Source organism: Amia ocellicauda, chromosome 6 (assembly GCF_036373705.1).
Source record: "Amia ocellicauda isolate fAmiCal2 chromosome 6, fAmiCal2.hap1, whole genome shotgun sequence".
NCBI classification, from domain to species: domain Eukaryota; kingdom Metazoa; phylum Chordata; class Actinopteri; order Amiiformes; family Amiidae; genus Amia; species Amia ocellicauda.
In genome coordinates, this window is record NC_089855.1 from 5111859 (window position 1) to 5136386 (window position 24528).

At 42.4% G+C, this 24528-nt stretch overlaps 1 protein-coding gene across 3 annotated transcripts in view; it reads left to right on the forward strand.

Moving 5' to 3' along the window:
* Positions 1–24528, forward strand: part of LOC136750795 (cyclin-dependent kinase-like 5) — an 88494-nt gene that overhangs the window by 43199 nt on the left and 20767 nt on the right. For all 3 annotated transcript variants that reach the window (XM_066705865.1, XM_066705867.1, XM_066705866.1), the window contains exons 4-8: positions 14123–14168; positions 14543–14679; positions 15001–15121; positions 19261–19320; positions 23581–23671. In XM_066705865.1, the coding sequence (XP_066561962.1) occupies positions 14123–14168; positions 14543–14679; positions 15001–15121; positions 19261–19320; positions 23581–23671 (455 nt within the window). The remainder of the gene's footprint in view (positions 1–14122; positions 14169–14542; positions 14680–15000; positions 15122–19260; positions 19321–23580; positions 23672–24528) is intronic.

The following is a 24528-nucleotide window of genomic DNA, read 5'->3' on the forward strand; positions in this document are numbered from 1 at the left end:
TGTAACCTTTCTAATGGGACTGTACACATGTATACAAACTTGTGTTCCATTTATTTGAGTGGTTAGTGGTTTTATTTCCAATCTACAGAGGACAGTTTGAGTGTCTTAATACAATTGCCATGTAGGTGTATTTTTATTTTCTGTCTTCTCTGAATACACGTTGTCATAAAGACGCCAGTCCATTGAATATGTCAGATGCAGTGCATTAGCCTCCTATGTGGCTGCACAGATGTTGTTTTCTTAGCACCCAGTGAGGCTTTTCAAAACACCATAGACTCCGGATTATGAATGAACTGTGTCAATATGAGGCAACTTGACTGGATTCAGAGAGGTAATCTCGAAACAAAACAAAGCCAGCGTTCATGTAGAAGGACAATAAGAAAAGCAGGTGTGAGGATATTCCCCAGGCATGCCTTTTCCAGCCCCTGGTGCCAAGAACAACGATCAGCCTTAGGGAATGGGGGGAGAGTGATGAATAGTTAAGCATGGCTCAGAAACCACCCTAGTGTTTGCGGTCCCACCTTCAGTAATGTGATGTATTTGCTCTGCTTATCCACGCCTTTGAACGGATCGCTGGGTTGCAGCCGAAGCGCAACAGGAAGTCTTATTTTATTTCGTTTGTTGTTTTTTTGTATTATGATTTGGTCTCGGGGGGAATAGGAAAGTAGAGTTCAGGCAGCAGGACAGATAGGAGGTGGTGGTCTGGGGGGATTAGGTTTGCTAATGATGAAAAAGCCTGAGCTAGTTACTGTGGTTATTAATAGCACATGGGCCTCTCCATATCAAAGCCTTTTACTCCAGGGTACGATTTGCTGCATTTTATTGTGAAACTAAAACGAGCTCCTAAATGTTGCGAAACCTGTATTACGCATATTTTGTCGTCGTGTGGATTTTTTTTAACCATTTCGTTCTTTTGCATCACAGCAGCTGTTTTTGTTTTGCAAATATTTGCAAATATGCGGTTCAGGGCTGTGCAAATCACGTTCACCGATAAAGGTTTGTGCCCAAATTAAATTGCAAATTAAAAACACATCCCAAGTTTAGCATTAAGCAGAAGGAATGTTCATTTGCGACTGACAAGTAGGTTAAAGGTTTTGTTTTGTTCTGGGCCAATGAAGATGCTGAGAACATGCATCGTAGGATCACACTAACTGTTTAAAGGTTAAACAAGACATTCAGCATACCTTGCTTACCCAGACGCTAGTGTGTTGTATGATTGAAGCATGTGACACGTGTGCTCCCTGCTGACATGACTAATCACTTTGATTTAATCACTCAAATGTCGGAAGTACATTCACGGTATCTGCACATGGCTTTAGAAACTATTCATGCAATGTCTCAACAAAAAACAGCCATTGTGCCTGTGTGTGCATGTGTGTTTCACCAAATTTGGCAAGACATTTTTAGAAAAACTGGTGATTTTCATGTTGGAGTAACATTTGTGCAAGAAAAAAAGATGACTTTCTTATTACTGCTGAAATGGAGTTTCATTTTCAGTTTTTTATGTATTGAAACAGAAATAATTAGTGCATGTAAATCCACATATTTGGTTTCATAGAGGAATGCCTCCGCTTCCCTCTGTCCCCTGTCCACTAGCTCCTCTGGGTGTTGCTTACTGTTTAAACTGGAGACTCCTCACACAGGTCTTTATGCAAACAGCGGTCTTTCCTTTTACACACTGTAGTCAAACATGGGCCAACATGGGCAAACGTGACACTTTGACAGGTGAAACGGCCAGGCAGCTCTGGTAACTCTTCTCAGGAATGGAAAACCAGGATTTGAAAAATGAACACCACTTTGATTCCATCCATCATATGTAGAAAACTTTATATCAGCCAGCAGCCTGGTGCCCCTTCAGGCACTAATCCTGTAGTACTGAGAGAGATTCATTCTTCTATGAAAGTGAAGAATTATATAATTGTGTCATTCTGCATCGTGTTTCAGAGGTTAGCATGAGCAACGCATAGGACTGTGGGGTCTAAACTACCATTAGTCATTAAAAACACTTTCTCTAGAGAACAGTTCCTGTGACCCACCTCTCACAGACAAACCAGGACAAGGTGCATTTTTGCCGTCGCACGTACCTGAACATTGATTTTGGCTCCCACCACTTCTTCTTTTTCATTTTATTTTCAAAAGATTAAAAAAATGAAATTATTTCAGCACTTGTTTTACTTGATACAGAAGGTCAGTAGAGTAATCTGCCAGTGCAAAAAAACAAACAAGCCATTTACACACAAAGGCCGAGAAATATTATTTTATCTGCTTGTTGACTTTAATATTAGTGCACATGATTCATTACTGCTGAGTAATACTGCTTTATTTAAATTATTGTTTTGATTTATTTGGTCTGTGGTTAGTGTTTCTTGTTGCCGTGGGATGCTCTCATAATCCTTTCTTGCACATACATGACTTCAGAGATATAGAGGGATTATTAAACATGGGTTTTGAAGACTTGACCAAGGGTGCCAACGATGCTCCCAGTTCCATGTGTGCTGAGTTCAGCGATACACAGAACAGGACCCACAATGCAACAGGCTGCTGAGTGAGCGAGACGGATCGCAGTTGCTGTGAATCTACAGGAACATGAGCCTGCCAGCCAGGACCACCGCCTCCCTGGATTTAATGTTACAGCGAGTCGTGTTCCCCCACTAGTTATGACTAATGACTGTGACTCCGCTTACATCCAGAAGAGCGAGAGGAGAGGCCAGGTGGCCTATCGATTCTCCTTTGCTTTTTAATTACCAGCTGATGGAAAGAATTTGTCTAAATATTCTCTGCAAGAATCGGTTAACTTGAGCTTCTCGGGGTTGAATCTGCAATAACCGCTGGACTGAGGATTGTTGAAGTGATTGAACAGGCTTCTTTCTAGAGCACACTCTTCTCATGAGTGCTGACCAAAGCAGCAGGCATGGATACACTTGTGGAAGTAGAAGAAAGGAATGTATTTGTAGGACAGATGACCAGTCAGGCTTTTTGGGAGCTGCTTTCTCATAATGACTTCTCAGTTCATTAGGTGTCCTCGGTTGTGTCTGAGGGGGCCTGTCTGGCTGAGGGACTCGGTATTTGGCAGGGGTCTGTGTGCCATTGACTACTCATGCCCTTTAAAGGGAAGCCGTCTTTTGCCAAGTGGTCTTACGTTGGCTTTTATATCTTTAATCCTCAGACTTTTAGCATTCCTTGCTTTAAAGTCCCAAAGTGTGTCTTCCTAGGAAAATTGCCCTGTTAAAAAATGAAAGATTCAGTGTTTTCATAGGGGATAATAAAACAATGCAACTTTTACTACAGAAGGGCAAACAGGTAGTTACATGTTTTCATGCCCAGCCCTAAATAAAAGCTTGACTCTGTGTGTTTGACATTCACAGTTTTTTCATAACATCCCACTAAAGTGCCGCTAATGGAAGCTGCGTGTATAATTCGGCTTCTGATGCAGTTGCCTTTTGTTTGTTTTTTGCATATCCCCTTGCCAAGCCTAAAACCCCTTTGTTATTTCACTGCATTGTTTATAGAAGGAATACGTTTACTTTTTTTTAAGCACAAAAAAACGACACACAAAAGATACAGTTGGATTGACGTTTGAGAGTGTCCTTGTTGCAGAGAAGTCCCATTGTTCCCGTCTGTTCAGCCCTTGTTTTTTCGACATCTCTTTTAAACTGAAGTCATCTCAGGCTCTGTGGGCTATAGAAAGACAGGGCTGTGTACGACATTCAAAAAGACGCTTTAAATAGTAAACAACACGTCTTCACATTTGTGCTTCTGCGCGGTGAGGAACAATCGGGGTCTAAATGCGGATCTGGAATGCCGCTTTTTGTGTCAACACAGGCTGCATCCTAAGACTGCGGTTGCAGATGCATATATTAAATCCTACAGCTTCACTGAATTATATATCCTGTCCCTTTGCTATAATATTGCACTGAATGCAGAGTTTCAGACCCAGCTTTTTAGATTTTCCATTCTCTGCCACCGAAGTCTTTGGGGAAATAGTCCTGTGTCTGTGTGGTTTGCCTTTTCTGACTTTGTGGCCCTTCTGCCCGTCACTTTGTGGTAATTTATGAATGCCACAAGGTGCTCATTGCAAGGTGTGGACCCGAGAGATCTGTACTCCCCTAGCTATGAACTGTACTCTAGACGGTGCTTTGTGCTTGTCCTCTGAGCTCTGTATCTCAACAACCCTGAGAGAAATGTGAGCCGAAATGGACCCTGGGCCCACTATGTGGATTCCTTTCATAGTGAAGCCATGTGATCAGATTAGATGGGATTTAAACGTACAGCTCCCCTTTATGGCTCTGCACAGCACTTTCTCATCAAGACAAATACCTTGACTGGCGATGGCAGTTATTGAGGAATAGGTTCTAGACTCTGGTGTTCGTTTGCATCTGTTTCCTCACCAGTCCTGTAGAGCACAAAATGCAAAATGATTATTATTCTTAAAAGTATTATAATTACTGTTAGGTGTACGAGTTGTTGCAGTAGAAATTACGATGAAATTCGTTGTTTCAGAGTTTCAAATGCATTTGTAATATAGATCATTATATTACAGCACATTGAGTAGCCTGTGGCTGCTTCAGGACTTTAAGTCTGTAAATGATTGAATCTCAACGTCCTGAGCTTAATTGCCGAACAGTTTCACAACATGACCGTCACTGGGTTCCCACGAGGCTCTGTCTGTCACCATAAAATATTGAGCCCTCAGTATTGACCATTAGTCGAGCAGGTTTTAACAAGTGTCCTATTATTATTCCTTCTTTTGGGCTGTCTTGATGATTTATAGGCATCAAGCACCAGCTAAACATTTGAGGTTAAATATTTGCTTTGCAATGCATCACTTTCCTTCTGCATTACACCCCTGTGTGGTGCACATTGCAAAATAATATACAGCCCTTCATGAGTATTATTATTGTAACACAGTTGTCAGCTCTGTTATGTGTTTATTGGTGAATATCCATCGCATTGAAGGCAAATCTCCTTATATGATTACATGTATCTGAGTTTGTTACCATCTGTCAACCGGCAAAATGGTCAACTGCCTGTTTTTGTCATTCTGTGGCCATCATTTTTTCATATATAAAAGGGATTTCATGAGGGATAGATTGGATATGAAGTTTATTTATTGAACCCCCCAAAGAGAGGCATAACTGCACAGCATTGACTCCCAAACAAGAAAGAAGCAAAATAAAACACAGACCTTGCAGCTAACTTGCAGTTATGATTTTACAGCTATTGAATTGCAATTAGGCCAAGCTGTGCGCCCAGCAGCATTAAATAGGTCACCTTGACTGCATACTTTACCGAAGAGACCTATTTGGGAAAGAATATTGGAGATGGCACCAAAATACGCCTGCTGGATGTCTAACGTATTCAGTTCACCGTTATCCCCAGACAGTTGGGTGTTATTTTTGTGCCGTGGCCAGTGCAGGTTTTGGGGATGGCTCTGTTCAACTTGACCTCTCTTGACTTAAGCATATGTATTTTACCTGCAAATCGAGGACACTTCCAAACAGATACAGCAGAGGGGTATTTTTGTAAGGATGTTTCAAGGTTGCGAGAACAGCTTGGGTTCCAGCTGCAGGAGTAAGCCCATGATATTATCCTTGCTCAGGGCTTTGCAGCTATCGACAAGGTGCTGTGCAGGAAGCCAGAGGGACAGTGATGTTCTCATGAGAGTGATTAATTACTGCAGTTTTATGTCAGAATAGAAAATGAGAAATTGGGCATGAACCGGGAAAGATGATAATATGCGATAAGCATCATTTGTGGTCACCGATTGTGGGTCCCCGTCAGCACGTTTGCAACATTTCTCTGTGATAAATTCAAAGGAATGAATTCGTAGCTCGTGATGACAGTTTATCAAACGAAAGACTGGAGGGATGATGACAACTGCTCCTGAGACCGAGGAAAATCTGTGTAATTAACGCAAGGCTTCGCTTATCTGGCAGCTGTGGAATGGCACACGGTACGGCACGGATAGCACAGGCTTTTAAATCCATCAACGTCACCATTTTCCTGTGGTCGTGGGCTGCGTTCTTTCTGCTCAGCTCTTTTTTTCTTTAATAAACCATTCCATTATGCCTTCCACTCAGCTGAGGACATGGCAAAGCATTCACTTCCTTAGTCACCAAGCTTTTCTGTGTCCCGGAAGTGAATGATATTGACAGCCCACTCATTTTTGTCCCATGCTTGGACTGTAATAAGGTGCAAAATATATAGATTCTCCTTGCAAACTTTGATCAAAAACTGTGAAGATAAGCTATACTTGTAATGTCTCAGAAAAGTATTTAATTTCTACTGACAGCACAGTTTATATATATATAATAATGTATCATTTTAACAAAATCTAAATGAGTGACACCTGCTCTTTTGTTTGAGGTGAACACACTTTGGGTATTTGTCCTTTTTATTTTGAGATGATAGAGATTTCTCCCAAATTCTCTTTACCATTTTGAGTGATTGTGCCATTGTTGTGCCAATGTCACCCCAGCGTCCCCCCCACTCAGCTCAGACACCAGAGCGCCGTGGTGCGGGTCTGTCTGTGTTTTACTCCAGAAACTGTCAAACACCCAGAGGGTTGTTTGATCTTTCATGACCTGAAGGCTTTCATCCACCGAGTACAGGAAGCATGTCAAACATTGTAAATGCCATGTAGATGTCAAATACTGAGACCTTGTAGCTTTTAGAATACATTTTTCCCAGGAATCTAAAATTAAACTTTCAATTGCAAAATCTTATATTACATAAAAACTACAACACATTTTCCAGTCCCAAACTCTCAGCCCAATCGTGGATTTCCATTGCGTACGTTGTAAGACGATTCTGGCCAACGTGAAGCCGCCAAGTGACATGTTTGTAACTGAGTGAGCTCATGTTGAATCCAGGGCCAAACCCAGTAGTATTTACGATAGTAATTTAATGCCATTAATAAACACAGATTTGTCCATATGTATATATCCGTTAAATAAATATTTAGTTTATGAAAAGCTACGATTGTGATCCAATGAGAAGTTTTCCTCAAAACTACCGATCCAGGTGGAAAACTGTGCGACAAGTTATGAGTGAATCGTCCAAACTGTTACATTGGTGTCTGTCAGGGCATGAAAATGTATTTGCAGGAAATTGGTTGTTCTTTCTTTCTGCATCATGACCTAGAGAGATCTTTTCTCTCTCTTCAGGGCGAAGCACAGTTAATCTGAAGGATTTATGTCTTTTTTTGTGTGTGTGTGGGAAGAAGTAAAAGCATAAAACACAACTGTGTCTTTCACCCCATAAAGAAAACGCAGCTTCGTGTTACTTTCTGGCTCCTGTAAAAAGACTGAAAAAGATGGTCTCTGGTATTAAATGACTGGATTATGCACCAGACCAGACGCGTGGAATAAGTTTTTAAGACAAAGGCGCTGATTTACTTAATGCGGATTGAGGCTGGTCTTCCAAAAACATCTGTGTGTCCCAGAGGATTATGTTTTTGCTTGTCCTTCATTTCAGCAGAACATCAAGTGATCTGGGATAAATCCACAAGAGAGGGCAAACATATTCCACTTTTCTCAGTAAACCATGTTATTAAGACTGAACATTAACCCTGTCAAATGTAAATCTTTTTAACAGTATGTTGCATTTTCTCAGTGCTGCTACTTCTGCAGATGGACAGTGTCTTATTTCCATCAGCAGAAGTAGCAGCACTGAGAAAATTGGAGGGCTTGAACCCCAGTGCTCCCCACCAACCAGATGTCAAGCAAACGAGCACATGAACAAGTGTATCGAGTTCATTCTCGATCTCTTCATGACTAAGAATACCAGGATGCTCTGAAAGCACCACCTTTTCCTCAGACCATTCGCGGACAGTGATTCTCCAAGTTGTCGGGGGTGGATGTTCCATTTCAGTGATCCTGCTGTTAGTATTTCATTTTCGCTTATGGGGGCGGGAGGGGGATGGGAATATCACAAATGAAAAAGAACAGCAGAGCAGAATGCATGGATTTATACTAAACTATTAAAAATAAACCAAGTGCAAATCCCTCCAGCAAGGTTAGTGGCGTGACTCTGCGGCTGGCAACTGGATACAGAAGCACCTAACCGGACTGTCCTGGTGAAATCTGGATCTGTGGCTCGACTAACTGTCACAGAACCAGAGCTTTGATGTTAGAGGGAGTCTTGGTGCCCAATGAGCTACAGACTCTGTGTAATCCTTGCGTGTGAATGACACACAATGTGTCGGCTCCCCGTTGCACTGTAACACATACGACTCGAAGTCCACCTGCACCTTCGGGCCCACGAGTCTTTTTGCCGATTAATAAACAGCCCATGGTGTAGTCTTTACTTCTGACATCTCTATGGTGTACACCGATCAGCCATAACATTATGACCACCTGCCTAATATTGTGTAGCTCCCCCTTTTGCCGCCAAAACAGCCCTGACCCATCGAGGCATGGACTCCCCTAGACCTCTGAAGGTGTGCTGTGGTATCTGGCACCAAGACGTTAGCAGCAGATCCTTTAAGTCCTGTAAGTTGTGACGCCTCCATGAATCGGACTTGTTTGTCCAGCACATCCCAAACATGCTCGATTGGATTGAGATCTGGGGAATTTGGAGGCCAAGCCAACACCTTGAACTCGTGATTCATCAGACCAGGCCACCTTCTTCCATTGCCCCGTGGTCCAGTTCTGATGCTCACGTGCCCATTGTAGGCGCTTTCGGCAGAGGACAGGGGTCAGCATGGGCACCCTGACTGGTCTGCAGCTACGCAGCCCCATACGCAACAAACTGCGATGCACTGTGTGTTCTGACACCTTTCTATCAGAACCAGCACTAACTTTTTCAGCAATTTGAGCTACAGTAGCTCGTCTGATGGATCAGACCACACGGACCAGCCTTCGCTCCCCACGTGCATCAATGAGCCTTGGCCGCCCATGACCCTGTCGCCGCTTTTCCTTTCTTGGACCACTTTTGATAGGTACTGACCACGGCAGACCGGGAACACCCCACAAGAGCTGCAGTTTTGGAGATGCTCTGACCCAGTCGTCTAGCCATCACAATGTGGCCCTTGTCAAAGTCTCTCAGATCCTTACGCTGCCCATTTTTCCTGCTTCTAACACATCAACTTTGAGGACAAAATGTTCACTTGCTGCCTAATATATCCCACCCACTGACAGGTGCCATGATAACGAGATTATCAGTGTTATTCACTTCACCTATCAGTGGTCAAAATGTTATGGCTGATTGGTGTATATTGAGGTGTATAAGAGACTGCCTGTGCTCTTACAATCACATAATCATTCCTGTCTACAAGGATTAGCAGAATAGACAACTGATAATACACATTTGTATATCCAAGAGGAAAAACAGGCACAGGCCGCCGACTTATAAAGTAATGGAAGCTTAATTTATTTTATTGCTGCTTTGAGGAAGAAGCAAATGTCTCTAGATTGGGATATCGTTCACTGTACGTGCCAGAAACCCAGGAGCATATGCTATTAATTTTGCAGCTATTGAAATTAGCAACAAGAAGTAATTTCAGGGCATGTATTGCACTGAGGATTACAGTCAATGAAGGTTTTGTATCCTGCATCCACAGGTGAGTTCTAACCCAGTTTGGTCGCACACTGCATTGTTTACATCTAGCTATGACTGCACACATATTTGAAAAGTAAAAGTATAGATTCATGGGGAGGTCTATTGATTTTTGTACAGAATGTGTTTTAGCCTTTAGCTACACTGTATGCTGATCTGGTGAATGTAAATATTGTTTCAGTGGCAGACAAACAAGCAGAAGAATGCATCATCTCCTGTAAAACACAAATATCTAACAAATTTGTGTTGTTTTAATTCTGGCACTGCAGACTGGGGCTCCAGTGTGTCTGAGTGTCGTTCGCTTTTGGCAAAGTCTGCACACATGAATGGCATGGTACAAAATGGTTATGATTCTTCATTAGGAGTGTTTTGTCTACCCTCATCCAAAGTTTTCACATGCCCCTCAGTTGTGCTTCATTGCTTTTATAAGTACATTCAAGGAATAACCTCAAATCTGAGTGACACCCTCAGAGGGAAACTGGAAGGCTGTGTTCTCGTTCTCACTTTATATCTGAAAGCATACCAATGACACGGGCAGTTTAAGATTGTTTTAAAAATGGTGTGCATCATATTTGTTGACCAGTGTTTCATTTGGAGGTCTGCATTGATTTGTTTTCCCTTTAATTGAAGCAGCTTCTTGTATCGTTGCACAGTTGAGCGTTTCTCTTTCGTATATTGGGTCCCTTCCTCTTTTAGGTACACAGCTAAACAGTGCTGCTGCTGCTTCTTCCACGCTGTGATCTTAATTAGCCCACAGTCACTCCCCTCTGCGATCAGCGCTGGAGGCAGGCCATCCTCTTTCCAGTCACCAAATATTAGCTATTCAGCGACAGTCTGAAAATGGCTTTTTATATAGTAACAAGAACCCTTATTAAGTCGTCCATACTCTTTCAATTTACCTAAATGCATCCAGATCTGTACACTACTGCCACTTAAATCATTATATGCTCTCCCTGGCATATTACTACTCTTCAACAAAAATGCATTAAAGGTGATTTTTATTCACTATCGGCGGCTGTTTGGAAAAACCTGGACACAGTGGTAGAGGATGTGATCTACGCAAAAGGGCAGCCATTAGCTGTTTAACACCGGTACATTTCGGGGATGTTTCTGGGAAACGGATAACAATGAAGCCTCACTCGGAAAGCGTCAGAGATTCGAGAGTGGCAGACGTTTTGTTTTTGTAGTAAAAGGTGACAGCAGAGTGAGAAGCAGGATCGTAGCCAGTAGAAACGGAGAATGGCTCTGAGACGCACCAAACGACGTCAAGGTATCGCAGCCCCCATTGACGCAGCTGGCGGTGGTCCGATGTGTCAGAGCGTTGACGAGTCCATGTCACTGACGATTACAGTCAGTCGTTCCGTTTATTTTTCTATCTTTCTTTCTTTTTTTAACCGATGAGATTGTTTTATTTCCCCAACAAATGGTCTATGCACCGTGCAGAACATCTGAGCATTCAGATTTTCAGCTAAGATGCATTTCAATCCCTCAGCATCAGGTGCATTAGACGTAACAAGCACTGGGTTTTCTACCTGGTATCATCAAACAAAGCCTCCCCTCTGCTTTCTTTAAGGAGGGCTAATGTGCTCCTTGTTAGGAGGAGTGTGGAGCCGGGACGTGTTTTTCTCCTTGTCTCTGGATATCATTGATCTCGTTATATTTTCTCTGCTGTGGCTTGACGTTCGTGTGATGTTTTTGAGGGAGCCAGTCGGGTCCTGGAATCAGAGAGTTTATCACACAGTTTATCACAAGTGGGAGAGTATTTTGCGTCCGTTGAGACCTGAGTATCGTTTGACTTTAGTTTAGACGTTTTGATTTAAATTGTTTAGACAGAAAAGTGCGGAGATTCAGCCCGCAAGATATCTCTCTCTCTCTCTCACACAGTTCTTCAGGAGAAAAGAGCAAGATGAATATTTCACAGAGTTAATAAATTGAGCCATAGATGGTAGCGTCCAACTGGCAGTTCATTTGTGTTTAAAGCAGAACTCCACATATCACGAACTATAACTTGGATCTGAATTCTACGAAGGAGCACTAAAAAATATACAGATGAAAGTATAACCAGATGCAAACACTAACAGAAAAATGAGCAATGCCATTTTCTGTGATACCATTCAAAGAAAACCCAGGGACTGACTTTGGTAGGCCGACGGGAAATATGAAAATAAAATACATACATTAAATTTAGTTAAAGAGAAACAGACATCGGTGTTTCCTCTCGTCATCGCGAGCCACAATAGAATTCCCAGTTCTAGTAATTAGCAAGTCTGATTAAGTTTCATAACAAAATTGGGAAGAACAATTGTCGATCATTAATATTGATGGCCAAAACAGAGTGGCTGATAAGGTTACTACATCGAGGACTTGGCAGCAAAAAACAACAACCCTCCGCTCTACCTGTGCCCCAAAACCCATAATGAGGCATGCATGGAAAACAGATGTCTGTTCCTCGGGTTACTGCCTCATAAAAAGGATTTATAATTTACAGGGTTGGATTGAAACCAGAAACTCTGAAATCTAAGTCAAGGCTAGAAATACAGCTTCATATTTAATGCATCATTTTTATTGGCTTTTCTGTTGCTCAGATCATGAAACATGTCTTAATAAGCCAGGTGAAACATGGACAAGCTCCATTCTGTGTGATTAATGTTGGAGAAGATAACGCTTGAGAAACGAGGATCCCTGCTTTATGCCTACAGGTAGTGTGTGAAGGTACAGCTGTAATTGGGAGTGTTGGTCCGTCCTTCTCCCGTGTTCTGCAGTCACATGGGAACCATTTTCCTGTGTTAGTGTGCACGAACAGGACAAGCGGAGGGATTGCAGGATTTAAATGCAACTATGTCTATCCATATACATCATAAATGCACTTAGGATCAGGATTACATCAAACGCGTGGTCCACACACTAATAACAAGAAACAGACGTACTTTTCTTAGCTGATATTGATGAGTGAAACAAAGAGACATCTGACAAACAATTAAGCTGCCACTGGGTACAGGTTAGTAGTTTTCTGTAAGCTTGTGGGTCAAAGTTTTGTTTTAATCTGGCGTTTAACCTCCTAAATGAGAGACTACTCAGTTGACATAAAAAAAAAATGTATTCTTGAAGGATCTGGAAAGCACGCTATACTAGGGGAGGGACATTTTGAGTTGTTTTGATGCAACTGTGTTGAACCTTCAGAAGGAGCTTTTATAAATCGCGTGCAACTGTCCCTGACACTTCCGACGACCTCCAATTTAATAATAATAATAAAGAATTTCCTGTGTGAACAAGCGACAGGAAAAAGGCAGGATGCCAGGCTGCGGACAGAGACTCCGTAACAGAGGATGTCCTGCAGCTTATTTCATAGTTACTCCCTCTGCTACTCCTCCATGTAGCATTAGCATATTCATACCGAACATGTCTTCACACTGCTGCTAATTGCAACTTGTCTTTGGGAAAGCAGGCCCTGGATTGGTGGTGGCGCAGCATCTGTAGATTTGGTGTCAAGAGACAGAGAGCAGTGATTGGGAGGTCGGGGGCTTTTCTGTGTCAAGAGGCAGAACTGTGGTGATGAGGAAAGTCTGGGACTCATCCCTCACCACCATTGGCAGCATCATCACGGTGCATGTCCACTGTGATAAGGCCCTTAAGAAATGAGAGAGAAGCAGAAGGCAGGGAAACCAAAACTACCGCATATGTTTAATCTGGCACCAACCTGCAGCTAAGAGATGAGACTGTAGCCCCAGAGGAGATGTAGTGTAGGAGAAGAAAATCAATACCAGCCGTGAGTGAGGGTTTCTGCATTTTTTTCTTTATATTTCTTTGGAGTTGTTCTTGTAACTTGTGAATACAGCTGTCACGGTGTGTAAGGGACGCTGGGGGTGAGACAGTTCCCCCACAGAGCACTTGACCGATCTCACCAGGGTTGGTTACATACGTCCTATGGAGGCCAACGGGAGACTTTCAAATACACTTCAGAGTGACAGAAGGATTTTTCTGTACTTGTGAATTTCTCTTTCTGGAAACACTACAATAAGCAGTCAGGGATCAGCAGGTTCTGACCACAGATGTATTTTTGTCCTGAGTAACAGCGCTATTTAATGGATGGTCCAACGAGTTTCTAATGAAATACAGAAGGTGATAAATCAGTGGCACGAACTGGGAATTGGCAGTGTGAATTACCGTAGGTTAGAAAGCTGTTTTTATTTTTACTGTGGTGTATTTTGTGTTGAAAGCTGGGGAAATTTTGTGCAGCTTCCCGTCAAGCAGTGCGAACCCAGCTACAATGAGCGCTTGCACACATTTAACAGTGATTGTTTTTTGATAGTAAAACCAGGTGTAAAAAGGTCACGTCCTTCTGACAGTGTGTGATCACATCTTCTGAGAAACAGTTAATAGTAAACAGTCTCTGTTCGGTTACAGCATGGGTTTACAACTTCAGTTCACGTGCAGGTGTACATGAATATACTGACAAAAAAAAATCTATTCACTTTCCCACTAATAAGTGTTCGGGGAAGGCCAAATAATGTATTCCCTGTTTTGTAATGCCTGTGTCTAATTAGTTGTTCTGTCTGTATTACAGGAGACAAATGAAATTGTGGCCATTAAGAAGTTCAAGGACAGCGAAGGTAAGAGACTCTTGAGGTTAATTGTGTAAACAGACACTAATATGCTGATTATCTCAGCCAGGCAACGTGTTGTTTCTAACACCGTCTTATTGCGGTATCGTAGGCACAATCTGTGCTTTTGTTATGAGGTTCATTAACACCCCCCCCCAAAGAACTAATCATATATGAGCTATGTGTGACAGTTGTGGCTTAACTCACTTTTGGAAAAATAAACCAAACGTTTATTGCAGTGTTGCAGATAGTAAGAAGGAAAAAGTCTAACAAGTAAACGTCAGGTTACCACAGCAAGACGTTCAGATGTAGATTTCGTTAGGATGCCTCCCTCCCTGTGTCTGGCCTCGAAGAGACGACGCGCTGATTTTATTTGTCCGCAGAAAATGAGGAGGTCAAGGAGACGACGCTGCGGGAGCTCAAGATGCTCCGGACGCTCAAGCAGGAAAACATCGTGGAGCTGAAGGAAGCGTTTCGGCGGCGGGGGAAGCTCTACCTGGTCTTCGAGTATGTGGAGAAGGTCGGTTGATCCTGGGGCGATGAATCACAGCACAGAGTGGCACCAGATACATGTTGTAGGGTTTTCATTGCACTGCGTGGAACAATTCCATATTGAAAATTCACATATTTATAATGTACCATTATATATTTATATTATATTCAAAAACACATGAATGTATCCCAGAATCCTCATCTGGAAATTACCTCCACATTCATTCTCTGTCTATATAGTGGCACCAGACAATAATGTGCTTCTTCTTAGTCAATGAAGACTTTTCATTGTTGATTATTTTCTTTCTTCCTTTATTTTTGTTTAAATTTCTCATGTATACTTTTCCAGAACATGCTGGAGTTGCTGGAGGAGATGCCGAATGGAGCCCCATCGGATAAAGTGCGAAACTATATCTATCAGTTAATCAAAGCGATTCACTGGTGCCACAAGAATGATATTGTCCACCGAGGTAAGAGACACTTACGGAGGCGCCGGCCTTAGTCTGCAATTCAGAGCTTAAAAGCAGACGGTGATGGCATTGTTAAGCAATACATATCTTTTTCTTGTTCTTTAGATTTAAACTCGAGCACTTAAAGGGAAGTGGCGTCAGTTTTAATCCCTGTCTTGACTGATCAATCAATCAAACCACCTTAGAAAGGACGGTAGATGTTGAGCAGAGTCATATAATGGAATGCAGGGAGGTACAGCAGAGGTCTGGCAGTAATAATGAAGTTATCAAAAAATGTCAAATGTTCTTGTCAAGTTATATTAAGCGAACAAACCACAGGGGTGCACCGTCTTGGGGACATTCGTTACCAATCTGATCCTTTCAGAGCAGGCTTTGTATGTCTTTTTTCCTTCTGGATTTATCTTAAGTACACGGAGTACATATTGTTTTTATGATGTAATCAGTCTTTTGATTTTAAAATATTTAGTTGATTTTGGGTGCTCAATGTAAGAGGTGTGTGTTTTTTTGTACTGCTGCTCTGTGGTGGTGCATGGTTTTAATGCATGTACTCATAGCAGTGGGAGTTGGCCAATAGTATTTTAAGGAAGAGACCGAGAAGAGAGAGAATACAAAAATATATTTTCCAGACATCAGTTTAGATATCTCACGTTGCACGCTTTGCTCCAGGAGCGAATGACACTTAGAAAATAACGGAAAGCTATTTTTAAAAACGTTCAGGACGTCTCTGTAATGCTGCAAAAGAAAGACTTTTGAAAGAAAGATAGTAATGAGGGAAGAGGAAATGTTTCTGGAAAGGAAATAAATCAAGATGTCGCTGCCCTGTGCTCTAGACAGGCCGAACGCAGCGGTAATGCGGAGGGGGTGCCGGCGTTGCAGCTTTCTCTACCTCTGCCTGGGGAATTCGTGTGTTAAGGAAAGTTTTCTGTCACTTTTGTTTTTCAATTCCCTGTTCGCTATTTCACCTCTTCGTCAAGTTCAACACACACATAAAAACAACAAAAACTGTTGAAACGGAGTCTAGCCAGTTCCTCTTGCAGCTGCTGAGCTTGGCCAGCTGTGTGGCTGGTATACAGGTCCCTGAGTAACAATGTCTTGTTCAACGCTGCAAGAAAGGAGACTATTTCCCCTTCTTTCACACAATTTGGAAACACAAATTAGTGAACTTGTGCCATCGCTATGACTCTGTGTATGCTGGCAGGATGAGACAAAGCACACGTCCTCCAAAATGTTGGGACGGAAGTCTCTCCAGACATATAATCATCAGTTTTAAATAGATTTGTATTTATATGAGAGAGAACGCATCTTCTCACTTGTGCTTAAGTCTTTTAGAAATGATCACTTTAAGTTTATAAATGAATGAAAAGGAAATCGTTTGACATCCCGCCAATAGAAATGGAGTAATAGGCAAAGACAAGTGACACCATTCCTGCAATGGCTTTTGCAGACCTTGAGATGGAAAATGCCTGTTCTGGAAGCGGAAAACCATTGGCTCCACTGTAGGAAACTGTCAGCACAAGGCCAGTACCAGACGCTCCACCCGGGAGCCCCAGTAAATCGTTATTAATATCCATAGAAACAGATGCATTGTTATTAAGAACATAAGAAAGTTTCCAATCGAGAGGAGCCCATTCACCCCATCGTGCTCGTTTGGTGTCCATTAATAACTAAGTGATCAAGGATCCTATCCAGTCTGTTTTTGAATGTTCCCACATTGTCTCTTCAGCCACATCGCTGGGGAGTTTGTTCAGATTGTGACGCCTCTCTGTGTGAAGAAGCGTCTCCTGTTTTCTGTCTTGAATGCCTTGAAGCCCAATTTCCATTTGTGTCCCCGGGTGCTTGTGTCCCTGCTGATCTGGAAAAGCTCCTCTGGTTTCATGATGTTGAAGACTTGGATCAAGTCCCCACGTAGTCTCCTCTGTTCCAGGGTGAAAAGGTTCAGGTCCTCAGTCTCTCAGTAGGACTTTCCCTTCAGACCTGGAATAAGTCTGGTTGCTCTCCTCTGAACTGCCTCTAGAGCAGCGATATCTTTCTTGAAGTGTGGAGCCCAGAACTGTCCACAGTATCCAGATGAGCTCTAACTAGTGCATTGTACAGTCTGAACATTACTGCCCTTGTTCTCAATTCTACACTTTTTACATTATTATTATTATTATTATTATTATTATTATTATTATTATTATTTCTTGGCAGACACCCTTATCCAGGGCGACTTACAACATAATATACCCTAACATTGTGTCTGCCTTTTTTGTGACCAACATTTGGTAATAGATTTGTTCCATGCAGAATATTAGGTTCCATGCGAACCTAATAACACCCCACATGTTTTCCATCGCGGTGAAGCTGTATCAAAGCATCGTACCTGACTGTAACTTCTTGTTATGAACCTAAACCCGTTTGGAAAATTAACGACACAACACATGGAACCAGGCTGCACTGGGGTTCATCTGCATAATACAGCGTGTAGTTTTCCCCGTTACTGTGGAAATACAGGCCACAGGTTGCCAGTGTGTAGATGGAGCGAGGGTTTCCTGCTGCGCTTCTAGATGAGCGTAGAGTCGGGATTGTAACCTTCTGTTGTGATGGGCGATGTTGCAGTAAGCGTACGCATTCACCCCGGAGGTGCGCAGTCTGTGTTGCGTAGGACGACCAGACATCTGCTGTGAAAGTGTACGGCTGCAGGTGTGGCTGGTCGGCCGCCAGCTGTGTGGGCACCTGCGTGGCCGGTGAGGACGCTGTGCAGAATGGGGTGACGTCTGAGTGGCAGTAGGGTAGACCTACACGTTTACAAGAACGCTATAAGCTCTTGTACCCTCACGTGTGTAACAGGGCTCACTGTGTCCAAGAGTAGCCTTAAATAGGGACTAAAAAATGTCAGAATTCCCTGTGCTGTGTGTTCATGACGGCAGTTGGGATCCGACCGGATATTCTGCACAGGCCGGCAGGGCATATGCTAACATGCCTATGTAATGTGAACGAACACACTGTAGGACATTGGCATATGGAACATTTTTTGTCTGAAGCCAGGAACATCCTGCGCAGCATAATTTGGATGAGAAAAATCTATTTCAGGACATGAAATATCACTCCTGAGTTCTGAATAACAGCAACGTCTCGTAGTGTTGGGCCTCAGGGTTACGGGGGTGCCACCGGTGACAGAGAGGGGCACTTCCACAGTTTGGTGGAAGATCTTCGGTTGCTGCTGCTGGAGGAATGGAGAAGCAGTGTTCATAGTATACGAGCCTCAGGATTTCAGCCCCTTTTGGACAGACTCTTCTCTCTCCCAAGCTGTGCTCACAGTCATTTATTCAGTTTATTCTGACCAGAATTTAGCATTTTACAGTTTTAATAACATGTAACACCTGTTTCCTTAATCCTGTTCACTCATTTAAGTGCCAACAATAACCACAATAACCATTTAGTTTTGGTATTCTTTATAACTTATTATATTAGCTCTTGAAACATTTTGCTAATGATGATTTTTCACAGTTACAACATTATATGTTATATAACATATATGTTATTAATGTTATAAATATATAATATGAACGTGTGTATTATCCATTATAATGTATTAAAAGCTACGCACATTAAAATACACTTTTTCTTACTAACAATGTTTCTTGTGTACGGCTCAGAAGGCTTAACAAGAAAAATATACTGAAGTTCCTTTTTATTAATACTAGTGTGAGAACTAAAGTACTATAAGGTTGCTTTAAGTTATAAGGGACCCATTAAAGTCCCCTTTCTTGTGTCTACATGCTTAAGATCACAGCAAATATGTATATTTCCTTTACCTTTGTGTTGCTGAAATGGTTGAAGCCCCGGCGATGTAGCGCGGTCTCCTGCTTTTATGATTGCCTTTTGTGTTACCAGTTAATTTATGTAGAGTTCAAAGCCTGAGATCTATTAAGACTAGAAGAAGAATCATCTTAATCCTCTGGGGTGAGACTTGTTTGAAACAAATGAATTAATAATGTTTTATTTATTTTTGTTTGTTTTTACGGGAAGAATGCAGGCAGGAAAATATCCCTTTATATCACTGCAAACAGAACCATTCAAGGCACAATACGAGCAGCCCAGGGTTCAGATATTTCCATTCTGTGAAATGCAATCAATGTGTTTCTTATTTGCCCCAGATATCAAGCCTGAAAATCTTCTGATCAGCTGTGACGATGTCCTAAAGCTGTGTGATTTTGGTAAGTAAAAAGACATCCTTTTCTTGAACTTGTGTAAACACACCAACATCTATTGGTTTTTGGTTTAGACTATGAGAAAATGTTTGCTTTCATAAAACAAGACCTCAAGATATATATATACTGGGCTTAGGCTGTGTAAAATCAGCCCAGTTTAATTTCCATCTGGATGTACTGATAACATAAGAGCATAAGAAAGTGTCCAGTCGAGAGGAGCCCATTCACCCCATTGTGCTCGTTTGGTGTCCATTAATAACTAAGTGATCAAGGATCCTATCCAGTCTGTTTTTGAATGTTCCCAAATTGTCTCTTCAGCCACATCGCTGGGGAGTTTGTTCAGATTGTGACGCCTCTCTGTGTGAAGAAGTGTCTCCTGTTTTCTGTCTCGAAACTGAATAACTAAAGCTGAACTGGGCCTCAGGTTGAACTGTATTATCAGATAAATGACCTTAAAGTAATATCAGAGGGTAAAGAGACAATTAACATTCAATACTAATTTAATATTTATTAAAGATTCTGTTTATCCCTCCCCAGTAAGCATCAGTCACCAGGCAAGACACAAGGCAAGTCAGTTTTTCTGTTTCGCTGGATGGTCAGTCACTGATTGATGACCTTGTATCATCTCCTCACATCCCTAGCTTTCAGAGAGCCAAGATAAATGGCCTCCAAAATACAAGATAACACACAGGACAGGATTTCCATAATTGGAAATTGGATAATTGGATCATAATTGCTGTACTATTTGTGTGATTTGTATAATTCCATTTTAGAAGCAATGCTGTGTGTGTGTTTGGTTACACTCACCATATCTTCTCATCACACTGAGAACTGCCTGTATTGTTGTTTATCTATCAAGTCTTACTCTCTGTCTGAATTGAGGAGGCTTGCCAGGACTTTCATTGTAGGTTGTTTTCTGTTTTTGAAAGGTTTTTGCATCTTTCCCTTGAACACATTTGAGCCTCACCTGTGTTCCCTATAAAAGCTGTATTTGTGTCTCGTTCTCTCTCATTATATATGTCAATGTATCAATACCATGACCTTTCAGCAGCGTGCTTCAAAAGAAGGACTGTAGAAGTAATTCAGAGAATGCAACAGGAGATCTCCAGCCCGTTTTAGGAGTCGTACCGTCTTCATTAGAGCAGATAAATATAATGAAACATTTTTATCGGCGGGCTTTTCTTTTGGTGTTTACATATGTATGTATTTATTTATTGAACCTCACATCGATGACTCACACCGAGAGGCGCGCAAAGACCCCTGCGTTGATCTTCACACTTCGGACGGGCGACCTGCCACCCAGCGCCACACTGACAGCGCTTCCCTTGTTGTTCGAGTTGTAATTAGATTCTCAGCAGGCTGGTGCCAAACTAACGCTGTGTTTTTCAGTCTTGGTGGCCTGTCCACTTTATTCTGCTCAGGTTTGATTATTTAAAGCTTAATTTGTATTCTGTGAAGTAAAAACACCCTGAAATGTGTCGTCCCTCATTCTGAAATGAGTGACTTCAGATTTCTTCTCTTGTCTGTGATCACATGACCTGGAATGGGCCACTCACACGGCATATAAACAAAAGAGATCTTTAATATTCAAGGGTATGGAAATGTTTGGATCATACATTTGAATGGTAGTATATGAGCCTGTTTCATTGTAAGTGATGGACATTACTTTTGAAGGGCTTCGTTCCATCATAAAAAGCTTAGCAAACGTCGAGCGGAGTTACCAAAAATTGTCCAGAATTATTTTAAGAGAAGTTGTATTCGTGCTCGAAAGCCCCTCTCACTACTGTAGTCTTCTTTTCCGTGCGCCACCTGGTGGGATGTTGGCGTTAGTGCACTTGGAAGAAGCCAAACGTTTCCAATGGAGCATCAGAGCATCTTATTTGATTATCTCAAAACGAGGCTCGTTATAACAAAACAAAGTGTTGAGGCTTCAATCTATTCGATGCAAGATCTGCTAATCGAGGCATTTTTAACTCCATTTGCTTTGTGATCCTTAAATTTTCCACACAGAGTTATGCATTCGGTATCCAAAGAGCGAGATTATGTAACCGCCTATTCCAGTGAGCCAGCAGCTTTGCGGGTTAGCATATTTGTGAGTCTCGGCCTAATATATGGCCAAGTATATCTCAGCTGGGCTTTAGACTTTTATTTTATCGGGATTTCTTCTTCTCCAAACCAAACCAAATCTTTACTGAGGAATTGTCGGATTCTGCCAATTAAACACCCAGGGGGCAGGCATTTGTTAGGAAGCCAAAAGCAGGGGGTGGGCACTGACTCCAACAAGGTTAGAGATTAAAGGCGCTTTGCAGTGTTGTTTTCCAAAGTAGGTAGATGGAGGCTTGCCTTTATCTTTGGTTTGATTCAGATTTCAAGGCAGAGTGCCATCATACGCCATAAATTAGTAATCAAAGGAAATTAACATAATTTAATGAATGGCGAATTAAAAATCACAGAAAGTGGTTTAACAGATCCAGATGTGCGAAATTCAGTTCAAAGTGGCCTCAGCGTGTCTCAGTTTAACTGCTTTTCACGTTCGGCTTTAAAAGCGCAGTCGTTTTTTAGAGACGGTGGAAAATAGCATTGGTTTGGGCAAAGTTTATACTTTATTAAATACCGCTAGGTTCTGTACAGTCACAACTCTCTCTTGGCAGGATCTACAGGACCTTTATGGCACTTGATTGATACACCGTGTTATCTTGTAAAGTCAAGGGTGTATCAATCAAGTGCCTTAAAGGTCCTGAAAATCCCTTGTTTGGTGAGAGAGAAGATTCTGCAGGAAGTGGTTTAAGTAGCTTCCTTGGTCAACCTCATCATTGGCCGATATATAACCCACCCAACAGGAGGTGGGTTATACCCTCCAGGGGTACAGTGCAGCCACATGGTGTTTATCTTGCCCTGAAGTCTGGGTGTATTCAGACTTGAGACACGGGAGACACTTTGCAGGTCACCTTTCCGAAAAAGAGCCCCCACACCCTCCTCTTTAATATGAGTGGAGATGGAAATGTCGCTTTTCATCTGTCTGAAGTACTTGACTGAGTCACAGGGCACTGACAGACAGAGACGGAGGATTCGGTTGATTTATATCGCAGAGGGAAGGACTCCTGCCACTGAGGGGAATACAGAACGGAGCCGTAGCCGTGCGGAGACGTCACCCCCGGTTATCAATGATCAGCGCTGGGAGTCTTGTCACAGACGTATTAATGATCTATAGGCCGTATCTGACCCGGATCTCTCCGCCTCAAAATTGGTTACCCGTTGGGATTCCCGAAGGCAGCCGCAGGAGGACGTGGAATTAGTTTCGCCAGTTCCGAGTCTGTTCGGCGGGGGGCTAATGACTCCAATTCCTCTCATCCCGCCGTGGAAAAACCAGGCTCATGAGCAAGAGGCGGCACTCTCAGTCCTGGGAGTGTTAAGTGAACCAGCAAACCCTCGCTCTCCCCCCCCCAACTGGTGCGGCTGCAATTCAAGCCCCTAGCGAGGCATTTTGGAGCAAAGGATGGAAAAATAAAATATGATAACAAAAACACACAGTTACTGGGCTGAGCAGCGGCTGTCGCGACGGTCTTTTGCAGCTGGCAGGGTGGCGCTCAGAGGCGTCTTGGGCATCGCCGCAGCGGAGAGGCTGAGCCCGGCATCGCATTTGGGGACTCTCTGACTGATTTAGTTATGCTCTTTAGCCCATGTTCCCCCGTCACTGAGCACATAATTACAGAGCCACTCGTTGCTAAAAAAGCAATTATAGTTTTTATAGCTTCTGTGAACAGACTGCGGAGATTCTTTTTTGTATTTTATCACAGTTTTACTATTTTACAGTATATCCACATTTACATGGTTAAGGCAAAAGCTTGTTATTGGACTTAATTGTACACAACTGGTAATGAATGTCTAACGTGCTTCCTGTGATATTCCCATACCATTTATTTCAGTATTATGTAAAGAAGGATCTAAAGTAAGGGTCTGCAGGTTTTACATAGTTTTAACACTGATTTTTCTTTTTCACTTTGCAATACAGATATACAATTTAAAATATTCCTTCAGTTAAAGGGATGCGAATAGTAAAGGAAATACAACAACTTTTGTACCTGGTTAGTTTGCATCTTAGTGTGTGCTTTACCAACGAACGCTGCAGCGCAACACACCCTGAAGGCAGCCCTCGATGTTTACAGCGCTGCTCCACTGAACCCATCTCCTGCGGGTCGGCGCCTCGGCCTGTGTGTTGTTCATGTGCTCTGATCTCTGAGCCTCGTTGTTGGTGTCCTCTTGCAGGCTTCGCCCGGAACCTGTCGGAAGGCAGCAACGCCAACTACACAGAGTACGTGGCCACCAGGTGGTATCGCTCGCCGGAGCTGCTCCTGGGGTGAGTGACGGGCAGTTCTGCTAGATCTGATGCTTTTTCCTCTTGATTTAGAGGTTTTTAATGCTTACTCAGGTTTTTGTAGTGGTGAATTTTATGGCTTGTAAGAGTTTTTTCTAGAGGCTTATTTCACCACCTGTTGTCCCTGCCCCACATATGCTTGATTACTCTGTGCACCAAGACTCCCAAGGGTCACCTCAAGTGGGTTTTTAGAGTTAGAGAATTCCCCTCACACACACATAACTGCCCCAAATAATGCCCCGCAACACTGGTGTGTTTAGATTCTTGTCTCAGAGATCTGTAAGGAAACAACAGCACCCGATCCATCCCATTACATGTCACCTTTTACAGTTTATTCTGCATTCAGCATTTTGGATCCTAATCCCTTTTACATGTGTTTTTTTCTCCTCCATTTTCTGCTTAGAATATTTGCTATGATATCTAACTATTCAAGCAAAAATGCTGGAAATATTCCCCAGGGCCAACAGGACCAAGATAAACTGTTTTAGCGTCTGGGTTTTACACACACCTCAGACCAGAATACTGTGCAACACCCCCCCCCCCATGCTTCTTTTCCAAGAAAACTCAGTTAAAATGGCACATAATCTAGGACACAGAAATGCACCATCCAAAGGATCTGCAACAAGGCAGGAGAAAGTATGATTAAACAGCCTTTTCAGTTTCTCCATGTTGTCTGATGACTTACCTAAAAGGTGTTTATCCTGAGCAGTTTCATTTGCAATTGCAATCTTAAAAGGCAAAACATGATTCATAATTTCATGATTATAGTCAAAACCTCATCAAGCATGATACAAAACATTACTCATACTATTGTCCATAATTTGTATATTATTTCCACG